This window comes from Lepidochelys kempii, chromosome 7, assembly GCF_965140265.1.
Source record: "Lepidochelys kempii isolate rLepKem1 chromosome 7, rLepKem1.hap2, whole genome shotgun sequence".
In the NCBI taxonomy this organism is placed as follows: domain Eukaryota; kingdom Metazoa; phylum Chordata; order Testudines; family Cheloniidae; genus Lepidochelys; species Lepidochelys kempii.
The window spans coordinates 95,152,069-95,171,339 of record NC_133262.1 but is presented as its reverse complement, the minus strand read 5'-3'; the positions used below and the strand labels follow the sequence as shown (position 1 = coordinate 95,171,339).

Below are 19,271 nucleotides of genomic sequence, written 5' to 3'. Positions count from 1 at the left end.
AGGTTGGTATTGGTTCAAATGGAGGTCTCATGAGGTATTTAAGTACCAGGTTAGGGTCAGAAGTCAGAGTGGGGTCCCGAACCTGGGGGCAGATTCCCCATTCCATTAATGACACAGGGTGAGCAAATATGAAGAACCCATCAACTAGAGGATGAAAGGCTGACATTGCAGCCAAGTGGATATTAATCAAGATAACTGATAACTCCGATTTCTTTAGATCCAACAGGTTTTCCAGGATAACTGACAGTAACACAGATTCAGGCACAAGATGGCAATGGAAACACCAGTGGAAGAATCTCTTCCATTTCTGCAGGTAAGTAATTTGGATTGACTCCTTTCTACTGTTCAGTAGTATCTCTTGCACTTCTGCAGAACAGGAGGATTATAACCTTACAAACCATTGAGGAACCACACCCTGAGACAAAAGAACCCTTAGGCCAGAGTGAAGCACATAACCCACATCCTGGGAGAGGAAATGAGTAATGGTCAGAAGCTTGAATGGCAGTTGGACACATAGCTGAAGAAGGTAAGGGTACCAAGCCTGTCTCAGCCAGGTCAGTACTAGAAGGATAACCCTGGATTTGTCCTGTCTGATCTTATTCATCACAAGTGTTGGTGTTAACGGTGCTGGAGGAAACTCATAGAACAGACCTTTTGTCCAAGACAGGAGAAAGATGTCTCCCAAAGAGTGGTGGCCCTGACTTCCTCGTGAGCAGAACAGAAGACACTTCTTGTTCCTGGAGGTGATAAAGAGATCCATCTCTGAAAGTTCCCACCTTTGGAATATTCTGTGGAGAATCTGAGAGTCTAACTCCCATTTGCAGTCCTGGTTGTGGTGTTTTGTATATCTGGGAGGTAGATAGCTGAAATTTGGATCTGATGGCTATACAACAGTTCTACAGTTTCATAGCTTTGGGGCACAGGGAGGGAGATCTTCCTTCTCCCTGCTTGTTGATTTCCACATTTCTGTCATGACCCTAATTTATTTGCCCCAATGAGGGGTAGGAAATGAAAGCAGGCATTCCTGACTGCCCTAAGTTCCAACACGTTGAGGTGGAGACTGGTTTCCAGAGGTGTCCATCTGCCCTGAGTCATGAGGGCATTGAGGTGAACTCCTCTTCACAAAAGTGATGTATCCATTGTCAGTTAAAGCTGGAGTTGGCTGAATGAAAGGAATGACTGCACTGCCATTCAGTTGATTTTTCCACCAGGCTAGGGAGTTCCTCACCTGGAGAGGAAACTTGATCTGCCTGTCCAGAGTATCTCTGGCTGGTGAATAGATCATTCTAAGCCAGCCCTGGAAGCAGCAGAGGCATAGCCTTGCATGATCGGTCCCAAAGGTACAAGCTGCCATGTGTCCCAAGAGTTTCTTATTGTAGTTTGAGGACTTCCCTGCGTAACCCTGACCAGACCTGACAAAGTTATGAATCTGTTCATGGGAAGGTAGGCCCTGGCTGCCAACAAATCAAAGAAAACCCGTATTAGCAGTATTTTTTGTATGAGGGTTAATATGGATTTTTTTATACATTTATCTGGAGACCCCATTCCTTGAAAAAAGAGCTGTTTGAGTGGAAGACAGCATTGCCTTGTAGGATTGGTTTTGAGTAGCTAGTCACTGAGGTACACGAAGACTAGAATTGCTTCTCATCAGAGGTAAGCAGTCACTATTGCCAGGACCTTTGAGAATACCCTTGTGGCCAAAGAAAGGCTGGATGGAAGAATTCACTATTGAAAATGATTCTGGCCTATAGTAAAACATAGGTATTTAACGTGTGATGGCTGTAACACTATATGGAAATACGCATCTTGTAGGTCAAGGGTCAAAAACAAAATTTACTTCCTCTAGCGAAGGAATTATAGCTGCCAGAGTCACCATCTTGAACTTTGGAGGCTTTACACATTTGCTTAGTAGTTTTAGATCCAATATTGGTCTCCATCCTCTTTTGGCACAAGGAAATACTTTGAATAACACCCTTTCCATTTGTGAGGAGTGGGACTAGCTCTATTGCTCCTAATTGAAGGAGAGAGTCCAGTTCTTGTTTCAATAAAAGCTTGTGAGAAAGGTCCCTAAAGAGGGACAGGGAAAGAGAGGGAGGGACATAAAGTGATGTTATAACCTGTATGATGCTGTAATGGCATCGGCACCTGCCTCTTGTGAGCACCCCTTTCTGGCCGATATATGCCTGCAATCACTCTGTTTTGAATGGAGCGGCACCCACCTCTCACGGGAACCCCCTTTTGGTCAGGTCTGAGCTTTTTCTGTTCTTACAATGGGGTGGCACCTGCCTCTCGCGAGTGCCCTCACCCCCCCCACCCAGCCTTTTGTTCTTTTGGCCTGTCTTCGGTGACTCGGCAGACACACTATTCCCCCCTTCCAGTGTATACAGTCTACAGTTCTTGCTCACAGCCCTGGTATGGGGCAATAGCACCAAGGCTTCCTTCCTGGAGGCACTGCATTCTTTAACAGCCCAACAGGAGCCCATCTTGATACCCTCAGTTGGTGTCCTCTTGGCAGCCCTCGCCTGGCCTCAGTCTTCAACTAGACCAGCAGGGCCCCATCACGGTATAATCGCCTGGTCTGGCTAGGTTCTGGACTCAATCCCCTGGGCTCAGCCTGCCTGCATTGACCTGTCCGCGGTCCAGTTGCTCTTCCAGCCAGCCAGGCACCCAGGCCTCCTTCTTCAAGCTTCAGGCAACAACTGAAGCAGGGGGTTGGACTAGATGACCTCCTGAGGTCCCTTCCAATCCTGATATTCTATGATTCTACGAACTGACTGCTCTGCTTCTGCTGCTTCCTTTTACATGGCCCTTCTGGCCCCTGACTGGTTGCTCTAGAAGCCTCTCTGGTTGGCTGCTTCCTCTGCAGCCACTCTAGGCTGCCAGGAGGACTTCTCTGTTCTTTTCTGGGGCGGGGTAAGGCAGGGCTATGAGGCCTCCAGCAGGGGGCCCTTATACCTAGTCCACCCCATTATACACCTCCCCTTTCAGACAGGATTGGGGCAGTGGTTCTTCCCTCGGTCCTTTTCTGCCCCCCTTCTGCCAGGGCATACTCTTTTTCTTGCCCCTGTCAGTCAGGGCCTTTTCTCCCAGGTCTCTCTTACCTATAGAGCATTCAAGAGTCCTTTCAGTACACCTTTTGGCCTCTGCCTCTGGCTTTACACAATAAAACAGTTAAAATCTTGCCTGTTGTTTCCATGGCTGCCTTTGCCTCAGTTGTTTTACTGCCTCTCCACAGCCCTTGTGGATCAGGGTTGGTCTGAAGATCCTCACTCCTGGTACCATAGTATAATAGAGTTGGTACCCGACACTCACAAGCACCCTCTCTCTGGCCGATATCTGCCTGCTCTCACTCAGTTTTGAATGGGGCAGAGGACTGTCCAATTCCAGCCTCCCTATGTAATAGTGCTGGTGGGCTAGTGAATCGCTACTGATAAGCAGCCCTGGGATGTGTAGAAGCACCATGTACAGAAATAGAAAAGACTTAACCAGAAGTCTTCTTCATCCTCCTCAGTATCCTCCAACTGGGGGACAACAGTGAAAAAGCATGGAGAGTCCTGTAGAACTGGAAGACAATGGTAATCTGGAAATCAGTGTCTCAAGTACCCAGAGGCACTCAGTATACATGAGCAATGGGAACTCTGGTTCATCCATCATAAACAAGCCCTTAATTCTTGTGGTACTAAGTAAGGATTTGGTACCAACTTGGTCGCCGAAGAAGGCTGTACCACTGACTGGGAATATACCGACACTGTGATTTGCCTGGTACCACAGGTGCTGAGTGGGTAGGTACTGATGGTGGGGCTATGCGAGAAGATAACTGTTTGGAGTGCTTCTCCATGCCCACCTTGTCCCTCGTAGACGGTACCAGAACCCTATCAGAGATGTGTTTCTCTTCAGAGCTCCAGGACTTTCCAGCCCCGCTAGTACAGGAGGAGTCTTTTGCCTCTACGCTACTGAGCCAAGAGGTCGAGGCATCTAAGACTGTGAATCTAGCAGAGGACTGGGGCCATTTAAGAATGAGCTCCTTATGATGAGAGTGTCCGAGTGCCTCTTCTTCAAAGCTTTCTCTGAAGTTTCCATAGCCTTCCTTTTCTTAAGGAAAACCTGCACTGAGGCTAAGGGGCCATTTGATCTATCTATCTATCTATCTATCCAGAGACAGATGTACTGGGCTGAGTGGGGGTGGAGGGATCTCCTGACCTGACTCAGAAGTATGTAAAAGGGAGTACTCCATCATGAATAGTCTCAGTTCCCAGTTTAATCACACTGTTCTTCCTTGCCCTGGATGTGAGGGCCAGTCAGAAGTTGTACTTCTGGGAGATGTGAGACTTCCTCAAACAAATATACTAGGAATGGGTGTCACTAACAAACAGGAGAGGCAAGCCAGGCACACCATATCAGGAGAATAAGACTCCCCAAAGGGAGAGAAAGGAAACAAATCAATCTTCTTACTACTTATATCTAACTAACTAACTAACTATAAACTATCTACTAAAAATGAAACTACACTAAGCTAATCCTAAACAACCAACCATAAGAAACTGTATATGAGATAGACGAGGCATGCTCAAGGTAGACATGCTAAGGCTCCGTCTCAGGCTGAGATGGTTGATTAGGAACATAGAATGGTTCACCGGGCAGCCCTGTCTGGCCTCGGTGAATGGCACAAGGATTCACAGAATGCATGTGCAGGCTGAACAGATGCTGCTAACATAAAATCTCCGATCAAGGACTCAAGAGGTGCACGTGCACCTGAAGTGGAGCAACCATAGGGACACTGCTCAAAGAGGCCAAACTTCTTATGTGTTTCTCTCAGTGAGGTATTAATCAAACTGGATAAGTAGAGAAAGAAGTATCAAACAGCAGGAAAATCCTCGATGGTGAATGGTCATCATTTTGCCTGTGAGAACAAATGAAGAGGAACCACCAAGTGTCTGTGTCATGGCAGAGTGAGCTCCAGAAATGGTATTTCAAAGGAAGGTCTAAGTGTTAGAGTAATGCAAAGTGCTTTCACTCTGACACAACTCTGAGAAATACTAAGTACAGTAACTCCTTGCTTAACGTTGTAGTTATGTTCCTGAAATACGCGACTTTAAGCAAAATGATGTTAAGCAAATCCAATTTCCCCATAAGAATTAATGTAAACTTTAGGTTCCAGGGAAATTTTTTCACCAGACAAAAAAACTATATATATATATATATATATACACACACACACACACACACACACACACATACACAATATAAGTTTTCAACAAACAATTTAATACTGTACACAGCAATGACGATTGTGAAGCTTGGTTGAGGTGGTGAAGTCAGAGGGTGGAAGAGGGTGGGATATTTCCCAGGAAATGCCTTATTGCTAAATGATGAACTAGCATTCGGCTGAGCCCTCAAGGGTTAACACATTGTTGTTAATGTAGCCTCACACTCTACAAGGCAGCACGAATGGAGGGAGGGGAGACAGAATGGCAGACAGAGACAGAGACTACATCCTGTGTGTGAGAGAGAGAGAGATGCGCATTGCCCCTTTAAGTACACTGAGCCCTGGTCTACACTAGGAGTTTAGGTCGAATTTAGCAGCGTTAAATCGACTTAACCCTGCACCCATCCACATGACAAAGCCCTTTTTTTGACTTAAAGGGCTCTTAAAATCAATTTCCTTATTCCATCCCCAACAAGGGGATTAACGCTGAAATTGGCCTTGCCGGGTCGAATTTGGGGTACTATGGATGTAATTAGACGGTATTGGCCTCCGGGAGCTATGCCAGAGTGCTCTGGACAGCACTCTCAACTCAGATGCACTGGCCAGGTAGACAGGAAAAGGCCTGTGAACTTTTGAATTTCATTTTCTGTTTGGCCAGCATGGCAAGCTGCAGGTGACCATGCAGAGCTCATCAGCAGAGGTGACCATGCAGAGCTCATCAGCAGAGGTGACCATGATGGAGTCCCAGAATCACAAAAGAGCTCCAGCATGGACCAAATGGGAGGTACGGGATCTGATCGCTGTATGGGGAGAGGAATCTGTGCTATCAGAACACCGTTCCAGTTTTCAAAATGCCAAAACATTTGTCAAAATCTCTCAGGGCATGAAGGACAGAGGCCATAACAGGGACCCGAAGCAGTGCCGTGTGAAACTTAAGGAGCTGAGGCAAGCCTACCAGAAAACCAGAGGCAAACGGCCACTCCGGATCAGAGCCCAAAACATGCCGCTTCTATGATGAGCTGCATGCCATTTTAGGGGGTTCAGCCACCACTACCCCAGCCGTGTTGTTTGACCCCTTCAACAGAGATGGAGGCAACACTGAAGCAGGTTTTGGGGACGAGGAAGATCATGATGATGAGGTTACAGATAGCTCACAGCAAGCAAGCAGAGAAACCGGTTTTCCTGACAGCCAGGAACTGTTTCTCACTCTGGACCTGGAGCCAGTACCCCCCGAACCCACCCAAGACTGCCTCCCGGACCTGCCAGGCAGAGAAGGGACCTCTGGTGAGTGTGCCGTTTTAAAAACTATACATGGCTTAAAAGCAAGAGTGTTTAATGATTAATTTGCCCTGGCATTTGCACCTCTCCTGGATGTACTCCCAAAGCCTTTGTAAAATGTTTCTGGGGAGGGCAGCCTTATTCCGTCCACCATGGTAGGGCACTTTACCATGCCAGGCCAGTAGCACGTAGTCGGAAATCATTGTAGAACAAAGCATTGCAGTGTATGTTTGCTGGATTTCAAACAACATCCGTTCTTTATCTCTCTGTGTTATCCTCAGGAGAGTGATATCATTCATGGTCACCTGGTTGAAATAGGGTGCTTTTCTGAAGGGGACATTCAGAGGTGGCTGTTCCTGCTGGGCTGTTTGCCTGTGGCTGAACAGAAATGTTCCCTGCTGTTACCCACGGGGAGGTAGGATGGGGTTAGCCAGGCGGTGGGGAGGAAGCAAAATGCAATCTTGTAACGAAAGCACGTGTTATGTATGTAATGTTAACAGCAAGGTTTACCGTGAAAGAGTGTACCCATTGTTCTATAAAATGTATCTTTTTAAATACCACTGTCCCTTTTTTTTCTCCACCAGCTGCATGTGTTTCAAGGATCACAGGATCTTCTCCTTCCCAGAGGCTAGTGAAGATTAGAAGGCAAAAAATCGCACTTGCGATTAAATGTTCTCTGAGCTCATTCTGTCCTCCCACACTGACAGAGCACAGACAAATGCGTGGAGGCAGACAATGTCAGAGTGCAGGAAAGCACAAAATGACCGGGAGGAGAGGTGGCGGGCTGAAGAGAGGGCTGAAGTTGAAAGGCGGCGGCAGCAGCATGATGAAAGGAGGCAGGATTCAATGCTGAGGCTGCTGGACGATCAAATTAATATGCTCCAGTGTACGGTTGAGCTGCAGGAAATGCAGCAGGAGCACAGATGGCTGCTACAGCCCCTGTGTAACCAACCACCCCCCTCCCCAAGTTCCATAGTCTCCTCACCCAGATGCCCAAGAACATGGTGGGGGGGCCTCCGGCCAACCAGCCACTCCACCACAGAGGATTGCCCAAAAAACAGAAGGCTGGCATTCAATAAGTTTTAAAGTGCTGTGTGGCCTTGTCCTTCCCTCCTCCACCACCCCTCCTGGGCTATCTTGGCAGTTATCCCCCTATTTGTGTGATGAATGAATAAAGAATGCATGAATGTGAAGCAACAATGACTTTATTGCCTCTGCAAGCGGTGATCGAAGGGAGGAGGGGAGGGTGGTTTGCTTACAGGGAAGTAGAGTGAACCAAGTGGCGGAGGGTTTCATCAAGGAGAAACAAACAGAACTTTCACACCGTAGCCTGGCCAGTCATGAAACTGGTTTTCAAAGCTTCTCTGATGCGCATCGCGCCCTCCTGTGCTCTTCTAACCGCCCTGGTGTCTGGCTGCGCATAACCAGCAGCCAGGCGATTTGCCTCAACCTTCCGCCCCGCCATAAACATCTCCCCCGTACTCTCACAGATATTGTGGAGAGCACAGCAAGCAGTAATAACAGTGGGAATACTGGTTTCGCTGAGGTCTAACTGAGTCAGTAAACTGCGCCAGCGCGCTTTTAAATGTCCAAATGCACATTCTACCACCATTCTGCACTTGCTCAGCCTGTAGTTGAACAGCTCCTGACTACTGCCTAGGCTGCCTGTGTATGGCTTCATGAGCCATGGCATTAAGGGATAGGCTGGGTCCCCAAGGATAACTATAGGCATTTCAACATCCCCAACGGTTATTTTCTGGTCTGGGAATAAAGTGCCTTCCTGCAGCTTTTGAAACAGGCCAGAGTTCCTGAAGATGCGAGCGTCATGTACCTTTCCCGGCTATCCCACGTTGATGTTGGTGAAATGTCCCTTGTGATCCACCAGTGCTTGCAGCACGATTGAAAAGTACCCCTTGCGGTTTATGTACTGGCTGCCCTGGTGGTCCGGTCCCAAGATAGGGATATGGGTTCCATCTATGGCCCCACCACAGTTAGGGAATCCAATTGCAGCAAAGCCATCCACTATGACCTGCACATTTCCCAGGGTCACTACCCTTGATATCAGCAGATCTTTGATTGCATTGGCTACTTGCATCACAGCAGCCCCCACAGTAGATTTGCCCACTCCAAATTGATTCCCAACTGACCGGTAGCTGTCTGGAATTGCAAGGCACTCGCTTCTCAACTGTGAGGGCTGCTCTCATCTTGGTATTCTTGTGCCTCAGGGCAGGGGAAAGCAAGTTCCATGAAAGTGCCCTTATGCATGCAAAAGTTTCGCGGCCACTGGGAATCGTCCCAGACCTGCAACACTGTGCGGTCCCACCAGTCTGTGCTTGTTTCCCGGGCCCAGAATCGGCATTCCACCGCATGAACCTGCCCCATTAGCACCATGATTCCCACATTGCCAGGGCCCGTGCTTTGAGAGAAGTCTGTGTCCATATCCTCATCACTCTCATCACCGCACTGACGTCGCCTACTCGCCCGGTTTCGCTTTGCCAGGTTCTGCTGCTGCATATACTGCTGGATAATGTGCGTGGTGTTTAATGTGCTCCTAATTGCCAAAGTGATCTGAGCGGGCTCCATGCTTGCCGTGGTATGGCGTCAGCACATAAAAAAGGCACGGAATGATTGCTGTTGCTCTGACGGAGAGAGGGGCAACTGACGACATGGCTTACAGGATTGGCTTACAGGGAATTAAAATCAACAAAGGGGGTGGCTTTACATCAAGGAATTAGAAAAAGAACTGTCACACAGAATGGTCCCCTCAAGGATTGAACTCAAAACCCTGGGTTTTGCAGGCGAATGCTCAACCCACTGAGCTATCCCTCCCCCTGGTATTTCAGACAGGACTGAATCTCCATTAAACTTTTCAAGGTGTCCCTGACAGAACTCACCAAAACGATTGTCGGCCATTGATTTCACGGGTGGGGGGGAGCAAATGAATACAAAACAAATCTGGTGTATTTCTTGTTTTGATCCACTCCATCTATCTTTTACATCTTTGGCTGGCAGCAGACAGTGCAATAGGACTACTAGCCATCCTCATCTCCCACCTGCTCGCCATAAGATGGTACAATAGGACTGCTGGCAGGACTAAAGAGAATGACCTGGTCGAATCACTCCTAATTTAGTTCCTGCACCCATGTCTGCCCAGGCGCTCCTGACCGACCTTACCAAGGCGGCCAGGAGCACCTCGGACATGACGACGATGGTTATCAGGCCTATTGCACCATCTGCTGCCACAAGGCAATGGGTTGCTGCTGCTGTGTAGCAATGCAGTACCACGTCTGCCAGCACCCAGGAGACATAGGGTGACAGTGAGCTGAGCGGGCTCCATGCTTGCCATGGTATGGCATCTGCACAGGTAACTCAGGAAAAAAGGCGTGAAACGATTGTCTGCCGTTGCTTTCACGGAGGGAGGGAGGGCGGGCCTGACAACATGTACCCAGAACCACCTGCAACAATGTTTTTTGCCCCATCAGGAATTGGGATCTCAACCCAGAATTCCAATGGGCGGCGGAGACTGCGGGAACTGTGGGATAGCTACCCACAGTGCAACACTCTGGAAGTCAACGCTAGCCTCGGTACTGTGGAAGCACTCCGTTGAGTTAATGCACTTAATGCACTTAGAGCATTTTGTGTGGGGACACACACAATCGACTATATAAAAACGATTTCTAAAAAACTGACTTCTATAAATTTGACCTAATTTCGTAGTGTAGACATACCCTGACACCATTCTAAGTACATTGCCTTTAAAAAGATCAGGAAGTTGAGATAGTAGCTGCAGCCAGCAAGCTCTCTATGTCCTGTCCCCACCCTGCTCTATATGGAGAAGGGGTGAGTGGGGTGTGACATTATGAGAATAATATAATATCTCATTGAAAGGTGACAGGGCCAGGAAGAGTTAATTAACTCACAGACTGACCTGATCCATGGCCAAACTTTAGGGTTAGGAAGATATGTAAACGATTAGAGCTTTGAAATGCAAGTCTGCATTGTTAGAGATAGAAGGGTAGATGTTTGTTCAGATCTTGTGATGTAAGCAAACAAGTCTCGTCTACTGCTATTGCTTTGATTCAAAGATCAAAAAAGGAGTATTAACATTTAGGAAGACACTTGAGTGAAATTGTATTATTGTCAATATATCTCTTTGAAGGTTGTGGTAACCTGTAGCTGAACTGTTTAATGGATAAATTACCCTGTAATAATTGCCATGATGTTTAGGAGAAGAAAAGTTAAGCCTATTGTTTTCTCAGGCCAAAAGGCTGCTGGAAATGTATAAAAACCTTGGGACACGATCCTTCTTCATCTCAGATCTGCTTTGGGTTTCAAGAGGGGGAAACCTTAAGCCATAAGGATTGAGAACCCCAGTCACTGACTGGAGTCACCCTGAATATGGACATTGGACTATAACCTATGGACTATTTCTGAAAGGACTTTTGGCAACTATAAGCTCATCTCTGCTATGTATCTGAACCTCAAGAGTTGAATTCAAGTCTCTATGTATATTGATCTTTTAACCAACACTCTCTCTCTCTCTCTCTTTTCTTTTTTAATAAATTTTAGTTTAGTTAATAAGAATAGACTATAAGTGTGTATTTTGCGTAACATCTAGGTTATCATTGGACCTGGGTCTGGGGCTTGGTCCTTTGGGATCAGGGGCTTGGTCCTTTGGGATCAGGAGAACCTTTTCTTTTATATGATTAAATAAGATTTTCAGAATTTATCATCATATGCTTGACATGTGTGTCTGGATGGAGGCCTGAGGCTGGGTGCTTTAAGGGAACTGCATTATGTGGACTTCTGAGTAATCAGTCAAGTACTACAGAAGCTGTTTTGTGCTGGCTTGGTAAATCTAAGCATTGGAATATCCACCAGCATTTGGGGTTTGTTTACCCCATTCTGTTTGCAGTTCACCCTGATTGAGTGACCTCAGCTGGCTCCCACGGGCAGCACCGTCACAGGGGAGCAGGAGTAGGGAGGAGGGGGACACCCTGACATTAGTCCCCCTCTTCTCCCCTCCCCCGTACAGCAAGCAGGAGGCTCCCGGAGCAGCTCCAAGGCAGAGGGCAGGAGCAGCACATGGCAGTGGGGGGAGGGACAGCTGGCAATTGATAGCCTGCTGGGTGGCTGCCGCACAGGGAATTTAAGGGAGCGGGGAGCTGATAAGGGAGCTGATAGGGGGGCTGTTGGTTCACCCTGGTTCCAAGCCCCCACCAGCTAGGTGCAACGGGCTGCTCTTCCTGCAAGCAGTGGACAAACCAGGCCGCTGCCAACTTTAAATGAGCATGTTCCCTAATTGATCAGCAACGTAACAACATAAACGTAAACCGGGATGACTTTAAGTGAGGAGTTACTGTATTACCACAGGTTTGGTGTAAGAGGTCAGGAGGAAGGAGGCCAAACAGTACTCCATGAGGAGACTATCAACTCTTCTTCAAGCATCATTCAAAGAATTTAGACTTAAGAACTCAGTCTAGCAGTGCACTATACTCCTAACAGACCACTAAGCCAGGCTCAAATCTTTTTCACATATAAGTAACTTACTGCTTCCCACTTCTCCATTTATGGGTTTAACTTGCTGGTCACAGCTAAATTCCGCCTGTTCCAATACACCTTTGCTTTTCAGTACAGTATTGTCAGGAATAGGTAAATATATTTTGGCCAACACGTTTGTCCTTTTAGCTGATTCACAAATCTAAAAATAAAACAATTTGTGCCAGTGGCAGATTTAGAGTTGGTGTGGCCCTGTGCTCAGCTTCATTTCTGGGGCCCCTCCTTGGGACCCAGCCAAAAAAAGAACATTCTCTCTGATCTCCCGCACACCCCCAATTTTCATTCTTTTTTTCTTCATCCTCCTCCTATAAGTAATAGGAAGTAAATGAAAATAAAGTGAGATACTTTTCCACAGACCACTTGAAAATCGCTGAGGGTCTCGGCAGACCACATAATTATGTTTCCAAATATTGTTTGTACCGTTAGCTAACTACTGTAAAGCACTTTGGATAAAAGCGCTTAATAAAAAAAAAAGTAAAGAAGTGTTGGGGTGTGGGGTCTGGCCAGGACATAGGGTGCGGGAGGGGGCTCAGGGCTGGGGATGCAGGGTCTGGGAGGAAGTTACGGTGCAGGAGCAGGCGGGGGGTTGGGGTGCAGGGTCTGGCCAGGAGTTAGGGTATGGGAGGGGGCTCAGGACTAGGACAGGGGATTGGGGTGTGGAGTGCTTACCTGTGGCAGCTCCTGTTTAGTGCGAGGGGTGCAGGTGGGGATGCAGGAGTCAGGGAGGGCAAGGTGTGTGTGAGAGGGGTGCAGGAATCAGGGCTGGGAGTATGTGAGGGGGGTGCAGGAGCTCCCATTTGGTGCTCAGGGTGGGGGTGCGGATTTGGGGGGGTGCAGGAGTCAGGGAGGGCAGGGGGCTGGGTGTGTGTGAGGGGGTGCAGGAGTCAGGACAGGAGACTGGGGGAGTGTGCTGGGGTTGTGGGGGTGCTCCCAGGCCCCTGCCCTGAATGGCTCATGGCGAGGTGGGGAGGGTATGTGCAGCGGGAGTGCGGGGGCTGTGCCTTTGCTCTGCCCTACCCCTATTCCACCTCTTCCCCAAGGTCCTACCCCGCCTCTTTTCTGTCTCCTCCCCCTACCACCTGGAGCGACCTGAGCACTGGCAAACAGCTGTTTTGCAGTGAGGGCAGCACTGGCAGGGACGGGGGAAAAGTGGCATGCTCAGGGGAGGAGATGGGAGATTGGTTGCTGGTGGGGGCGAAGCCTGCAGCAGGAGCCCCAGGAGCCGGCAGGACCAAGCTTCTGCCCCCGCAGCTGCCCAGCTCTAGGGCTCCCTGTCATTGGGGGGTCCTGTGCCAGGGCACCCTGTCTTTCACTGTAAATCTGCCTCTGATTTGTGCTGTAGTTAAGATGATGTGTCAAAAAAGAACAAGTTCCAGCAAAAACATTCTGAAAGAAGCACCTCACAATCTTTAAAAAAATTCTCTTAACACCCCATGTGGTACTATTATACCCATTTGTAAGAACTAAGGCACAGAGAGACTAAGTGTTTCGAGCCTAAGGTCACACAGTAAGTCTATGGCAATGGAGCGAACTGAACTTGAATCTCACAAGTCCCTAGCATCCTAAGTACTGGGCCATGTTCCTGTCAAACAATAGCCTGTTTGTACAGGCATACATATATTCTGCAATTGTAACTTGGTCAGCTGTTTTTGAAAATTTGGTGCAGTATTTTGTATGTTAATTTTATAAAGATAAACTATAACATGACAGAAAACACAAACATTAAGGGGCCAATCCAATTTCCATTAGTCAGATTTTTAATGCCAGAAATGACCATTAGATCATATATAGTCTATATAACACATGCCATATGATTTCATATAGCTACCCCTGAATTGAGCCCAATAATTGTGTTTGACTAACGCATATCTTCCAGAAAGGCTTCCAGTCTTGATATGAAGACATCAAGACATGGAATATCTCCCAATTCCCTTGATAATTTGTTCCAATGGTTAGTCAATATCTAACTGTTAAAAATGTGTGGCTTATATCTATTTTGAATTTCCATCGGGCTTCAGCTTCCAGTTATTGGTTCTTGTTATGCCTTTCTCTGCTTAGATTAGAGCTCTTCAATATGCAGTATTTTCTCCCCATGAAGGTACTTAGACATTGAGCTCTTCAAGAACCTCTCTGTCAGGCCTTATTTCCAGCCCTAAAACCATTTTTGTGGCTCTTTTCTGAACCGTTTCCAATTTTTCAACATTCTTTCAAAAATGTAGACATTAGAACTGGATGCAATATTCCAGGATAAGGCTCACCAATGCAGTATACCGCGGTAAAATCACCTCGTTCTGCTCACTACTCCTCTGTTTATATCACCAAGAATCATATTAGCCCTTTCTGAAATCTGTCAGTTAGCCAATTCCGAATCCATTTAACATGAGCCTTATTGATATTGCGGAATGTTCTCAGACTTTTGCAAGGCATTATACATCTACACAGCTACTTTTAATCAACCAAAGTTGCAATTTCATCAAAAAATATTAGGTTTGTTTGACAGGACCTATTTCCCATAAAACTATGACTGACATTAATTATATTCCCATCCTTTAATTCTTTAGTGACTGAATCCTGCTATCAGCTTTGCCATTATTTTGTCCAGGACCGGTGTCAGGCTAACTGACTTATAGCTACCCATCAATATGAGTCTTCACGTGGATTTTAATGCAAGTTAGGGATCAGACCTAAAACATGGCACAGAAATGAAGTACAAAAGTAAATTACGTTACTATACCTCCAATCGAAGAGATTCGGGCCAATTTAATACCTGAATACTAAAAATTTGCTGAAACATTACTCTAAAATCCATCTGTAGGGGAGCTACTGAAGTGCAAGAGACTTGTTTTTCATTGTAAAATATTTTAATAAAATACTGTTGCCGCTGAACTTTGGCTCTTCTCTTCTGTTCATACCTACAAATTACCAAATAGAATACAGATTTAATTATTTCTAAATAATCAAACTCAGAGTAACAAACTGGTGACTAATTGCAACAGTTACTGTAGCATCACAAAAACACAAAAGCTTAGCATATCGGTTAATTTCAAGGGAATACAAATCATGCACATTTGCCATCAAAGATTAATATTGAGTACATAGTAAAGAGATATTTAGCCTACATTTCTGAAAAGACCCATGCATGTGTTCAACTTTACACACCTTGAGCAGTCCCATTGACTTCTCATTGCATAAGATTAAGCATGTGCATAAATCCTTGCAGGTTGATGGCATTAATATGTTAAATTTTATTTTAATATAAGATTTACTTTTTTTAAAAAAAACCACCAAACGTGTAATTTTTTAATTTAAATGAACTATTTTGAAACTATTTACTTTCAAATTTTAATACACTAATTTCTAAGGATATGTGAAATTAAAACAATACATATCATCATTATTCTACCTTAGCAGAGAAATAAATATACAGTATTGCAATTTAATAATTACAACTTACATGGGACACTTCAACATTGCTGTTATTTCTGCAGTCAAAGTGAGATGTGGTATGAAAAAAGGTTCCTTTATCTCTGCAAGTTGTGCTGAACTCACCAATGGAGGAGCTGAATCCAAACATCCCTAGAAACCAGTATCAGTATTTTAACTGTTTATAACATTTTTTTACAGCACAAGCATTAATTTCCCACATTCAAATTGGTTATCATAAGATCTCTATAAAACATGGCCAAGTTCCTTTGGTCCCTTTGAAAACCTCTGCCTAAATTTTCACTGGATCTGGGACATTTACAGCATCACCTCGATTTCCACAATTCTAAAGCAAATGCTTTATCTAGCAAACCAAGGAGCACTACACTGCTCTCATAAAAGTGAGTGACAAAACTCTCATTAGCAACAATGTGAGAAGGATAAGGCACACAATATTTATTATTTTAAAACCTGTCTCATAATGTAAGTACCTTCTGTTTTCCCCAGGTCTGTGAAATATCGTCAGGGTTATCGATATCTTCTCCCTCCAGCCCACTGTCTTTTTCAGCATCTTGTGCTAATCCTGCCTTATATGCATCCTCATCATTTTTCTTTGTCAGCCTTCTTCAAACATGGATACAAAACATTTAAATTTTATAATTAGAAAAATGTAGCGATAGTAGTTAGATCACACACTATAATCTTCCAATGTAGAACAAATACTTCAAAGTGTTACCTCACAATACACCAGATTTGAACCTAGTGGAAGTTATCAATAAGATTATGAATTTAAAACAGCCATTTTGTAATTATTTGCCTTAGTTAGAATGTTTGGGGAGGAGGATGTCTACATCAAGTGCAAAACCCATGCGTTTTGTTTTGTTAATGTCTTTTCAAGATACTGATGCTCAATACTTGTATTTGAACCTCTTAAAATCAATTTTCATTACAATAAAATAATTACAGAATTACAAAATTTACAATAGGAAATTTGTAAGGACTGATAGAGAATAATCAATCAAAATTTCAGGCTGTACCTTAACTAACCACAACCCTAATTTATAAGAGAGCTAGGAAAATATGGATCTAAGAACAACACTATAAGTACACTACATTCACCAAATAAATGTCCTTTTCCAAAACTGTATTCCACATAAACCTGGTTATGAAACACATGCAGTTTTGATTGACTGCAGCTTTCTAAATGTACTAATAGAAAGTCCATTTCAATTAATGAAATGTCAGAACACAGAAAATACAGTATTAGTTGCATTAGATAAGGACATCTAGAATGAAGGGCCATCTACCCAACACACCACCAGTACAATCAGACTCTGTGGAAATTCTCATCTAGGGAACTTAGGGTTAGAGTCCTCCCCTCAAATCCAAGAAGTCTGGGTGCTAATTAAACAGGTCCCACTCTCTCCAATAGTCACCCAACCCTCTCTATAGTGGTAGGCCATCCGCTCCGAATGCCTACCAACTTCACTATGAGAATCATTTTCGACTTTGACCCAATGAAAGCAGGATGGAAAAGATACCCCCCCACCCACCCCTCAGAACACCTAAAACACAATCACTGGACAGTGTCAACTGATATTTGTCCTTCACAGGCATCCTACCCTTAAGGTGCCAGATTTGGCTCAGAACAGAATATCATGGAGGCACATAATGCATTTGGAGGCCTCTGTGCTGTCCAAATGACAGCATGAGAACCAGCCTAACCTCAAACCAACACAGGAAAGTCAATAGGCTCCAACACAGCTCTCTCCAACAGCCCCTAGCAACAGCTATTCCAGCCTAAGAACTGGAATGGTGTATATGGCCCCTCTGATGGTATTTGAAATACTGCATCCAGCTACATTTTTATAAAGTATCTTTGAAAAATTGTATTGAGAATTTACAGTTCCTAATTTTACATCTTGGCTGGGAAGAGACTCTCCTCTTATGTCTGGAACAGATCAGACGAGCACCCAGAAAGCAGACAGAGTCTCAGTTGACTGAATAGCTTATTCCACTATGCAACTGCTCTTCTAGTTCAAAAGTTTGGTACTTAATATCTAAACTTTTCCTTTCTTTTCATTATCACCAATGTTAATACCTATAAGTATATATTTTAGAAAAAGTATTTGTAGTTATTACAGTATACAAAATATACTCTCTTTAATATGTAGGCTATCTTTAATTGGCCATTTCAATATAATTCCTTTACACAGAGATAAAGACATTTCAAAGACACTCTGACACAAACTTACTTTTGAAACTGTAATTTTACAGGTGTACTTGTATAGTCTTGCTGTCTACGTACACATTTTATTTGTTTCCAGACTTTTAACATACTATGTATTAAAGAAATATCTTTTTGGTGTTCTAGGTCATACAATTTCTTGGTATCTCTGCAATAAAAGCATACAACAAAAAGATAATCTAATTCTCTGATAACAAAATCAGACAGTAATGATTTTATCTGGGTCTATAATCAAGTTTTAAATAGAACACTTATATTTAAAATAAAAGGAGTATTTGTGGCTCCTTAGAGACTTAGTCTCTAAGGTGCCACAAGTATTCCTTTTCTTTTTGCGAATACAGACTAACACGGCTGTTACTCTGAAACCTATATTTAAAATAGTTTATTAAAATCTGCATATTCATTTTCCATCGATTCTTTGCACGTACACTAGCAGATTTTTTTCAGATACAGCACACAGCAATGTGAATTTGGTCCTTTGACTGCATTAAGTGGGAAAGGGAAGAAAAATATGCAAGAACAGTATGCAAGTTTTCTACAATACAAAAAGATTTACTGTACAAATCTGAAAGAAGAGTCTGGCATGGTGACTAATTAATATGAGAATAAAATGAGACACCACATCTTATTCTCTACATCTGTTCCTTAAAATTCTGTCAGTGACCCATAATTACTGAGGTGAGGACTGAACAAAGGTACCCTGAGATTCTGGTTTGTAGATATTCAGGCAGAAATTTGTTAAACTGTCAGACTTGCCTGCTTAGTATCTTGCGTGTTACATAGGAGATTAAAAGAATAAGATTGCTTTGTTGTGGTATTACTTTCTGCCTAATAGCCTCTGTATAAATATCAACTATTTTTGTTTAGTGATGGCCTCAAACCAAAACTCTAGAACCAAATGGCCCATAAATTCTGGGGAGGTTCTGATATGGATCCAAGTACTTTGCAGGTTGAGCCCATAGCTCCATTTGCTTCTCATGATTTGGTGGGCATGTAAGCCTCTTTTCACTACACAAACTGTAGAAAAAATATCTAAAAAGAAACTAAATTCCTGTATTATTAGATGCAAATAATAAAGACTCTTCTGGAGTCTTGTTACTTAGACTGGAACACATGCTCTAGGACCCCATAAGGTGGGAGGGTCCCAGAGCTCAGGCTGCACCCTGAGCCCAAACACCTATGAACCTGAATCAGCTGGCACAGGCCAGCCGCGGGTGTCTAATTGCAGTGTAGACATACCCAAGTTGGTATACAGCCCTGGGCCTGTGTTAAGAGTAGGAGAATTGTAGAATTCCACCAAGAGAAGTGAAGGCACCAGGCCTGGCACCTGTGTGGGTACACTCAGAGAACCATCACAGCTATAGCTAGCTAAGCCTTGAACAGTGACCCCTGTTGCCCTTACCCATGCAAGTAGTTCCACAGACTTCAATAGGATTACTTGCATAAGGAAAAAGAATACCTAATATGTAAATTGAATTTCTGATGCATGATATAGCTAAATATATTGTTAAATACATCAAACAACTCTGTTATATCCAATTTCCACATTCGCCTTAA

General features: G+C 44.5%; 1 protein-coding gene across 1 annotated transcript in view; it reads right to left on the bottom strand.

Annotated features, from left to right (window-relative positions):
- Positions 1-19,271, bottom strand: part of LOC140915203 (protein CC2D2B-like) — a gene marked incomplete at its 5' end in the record, with an annotated part of 53,983 nt that overhangs the window by 1,213 nt on the left and 33,499 nt on the right. The window contains 4 exons of the mRNA XM_073354778.1: positions 14,778-14,955; positions 15,498-15,619; positions 15,958-16,090; positions 17,722-17,862. Of these exons, the coding sequence (XP_073210879.1) occupies positions 14,778-14,955; positions 15,498-15,619; positions 15,958-16,090; positions 17,722-17,862 (574 nt within the window). The remainder of the gene's footprint in view (positions 1-14,777; positions 14,956-15,497; positions 15,620-15,957; positions 16,091-17,721; positions 17,863-19,271) is intronic.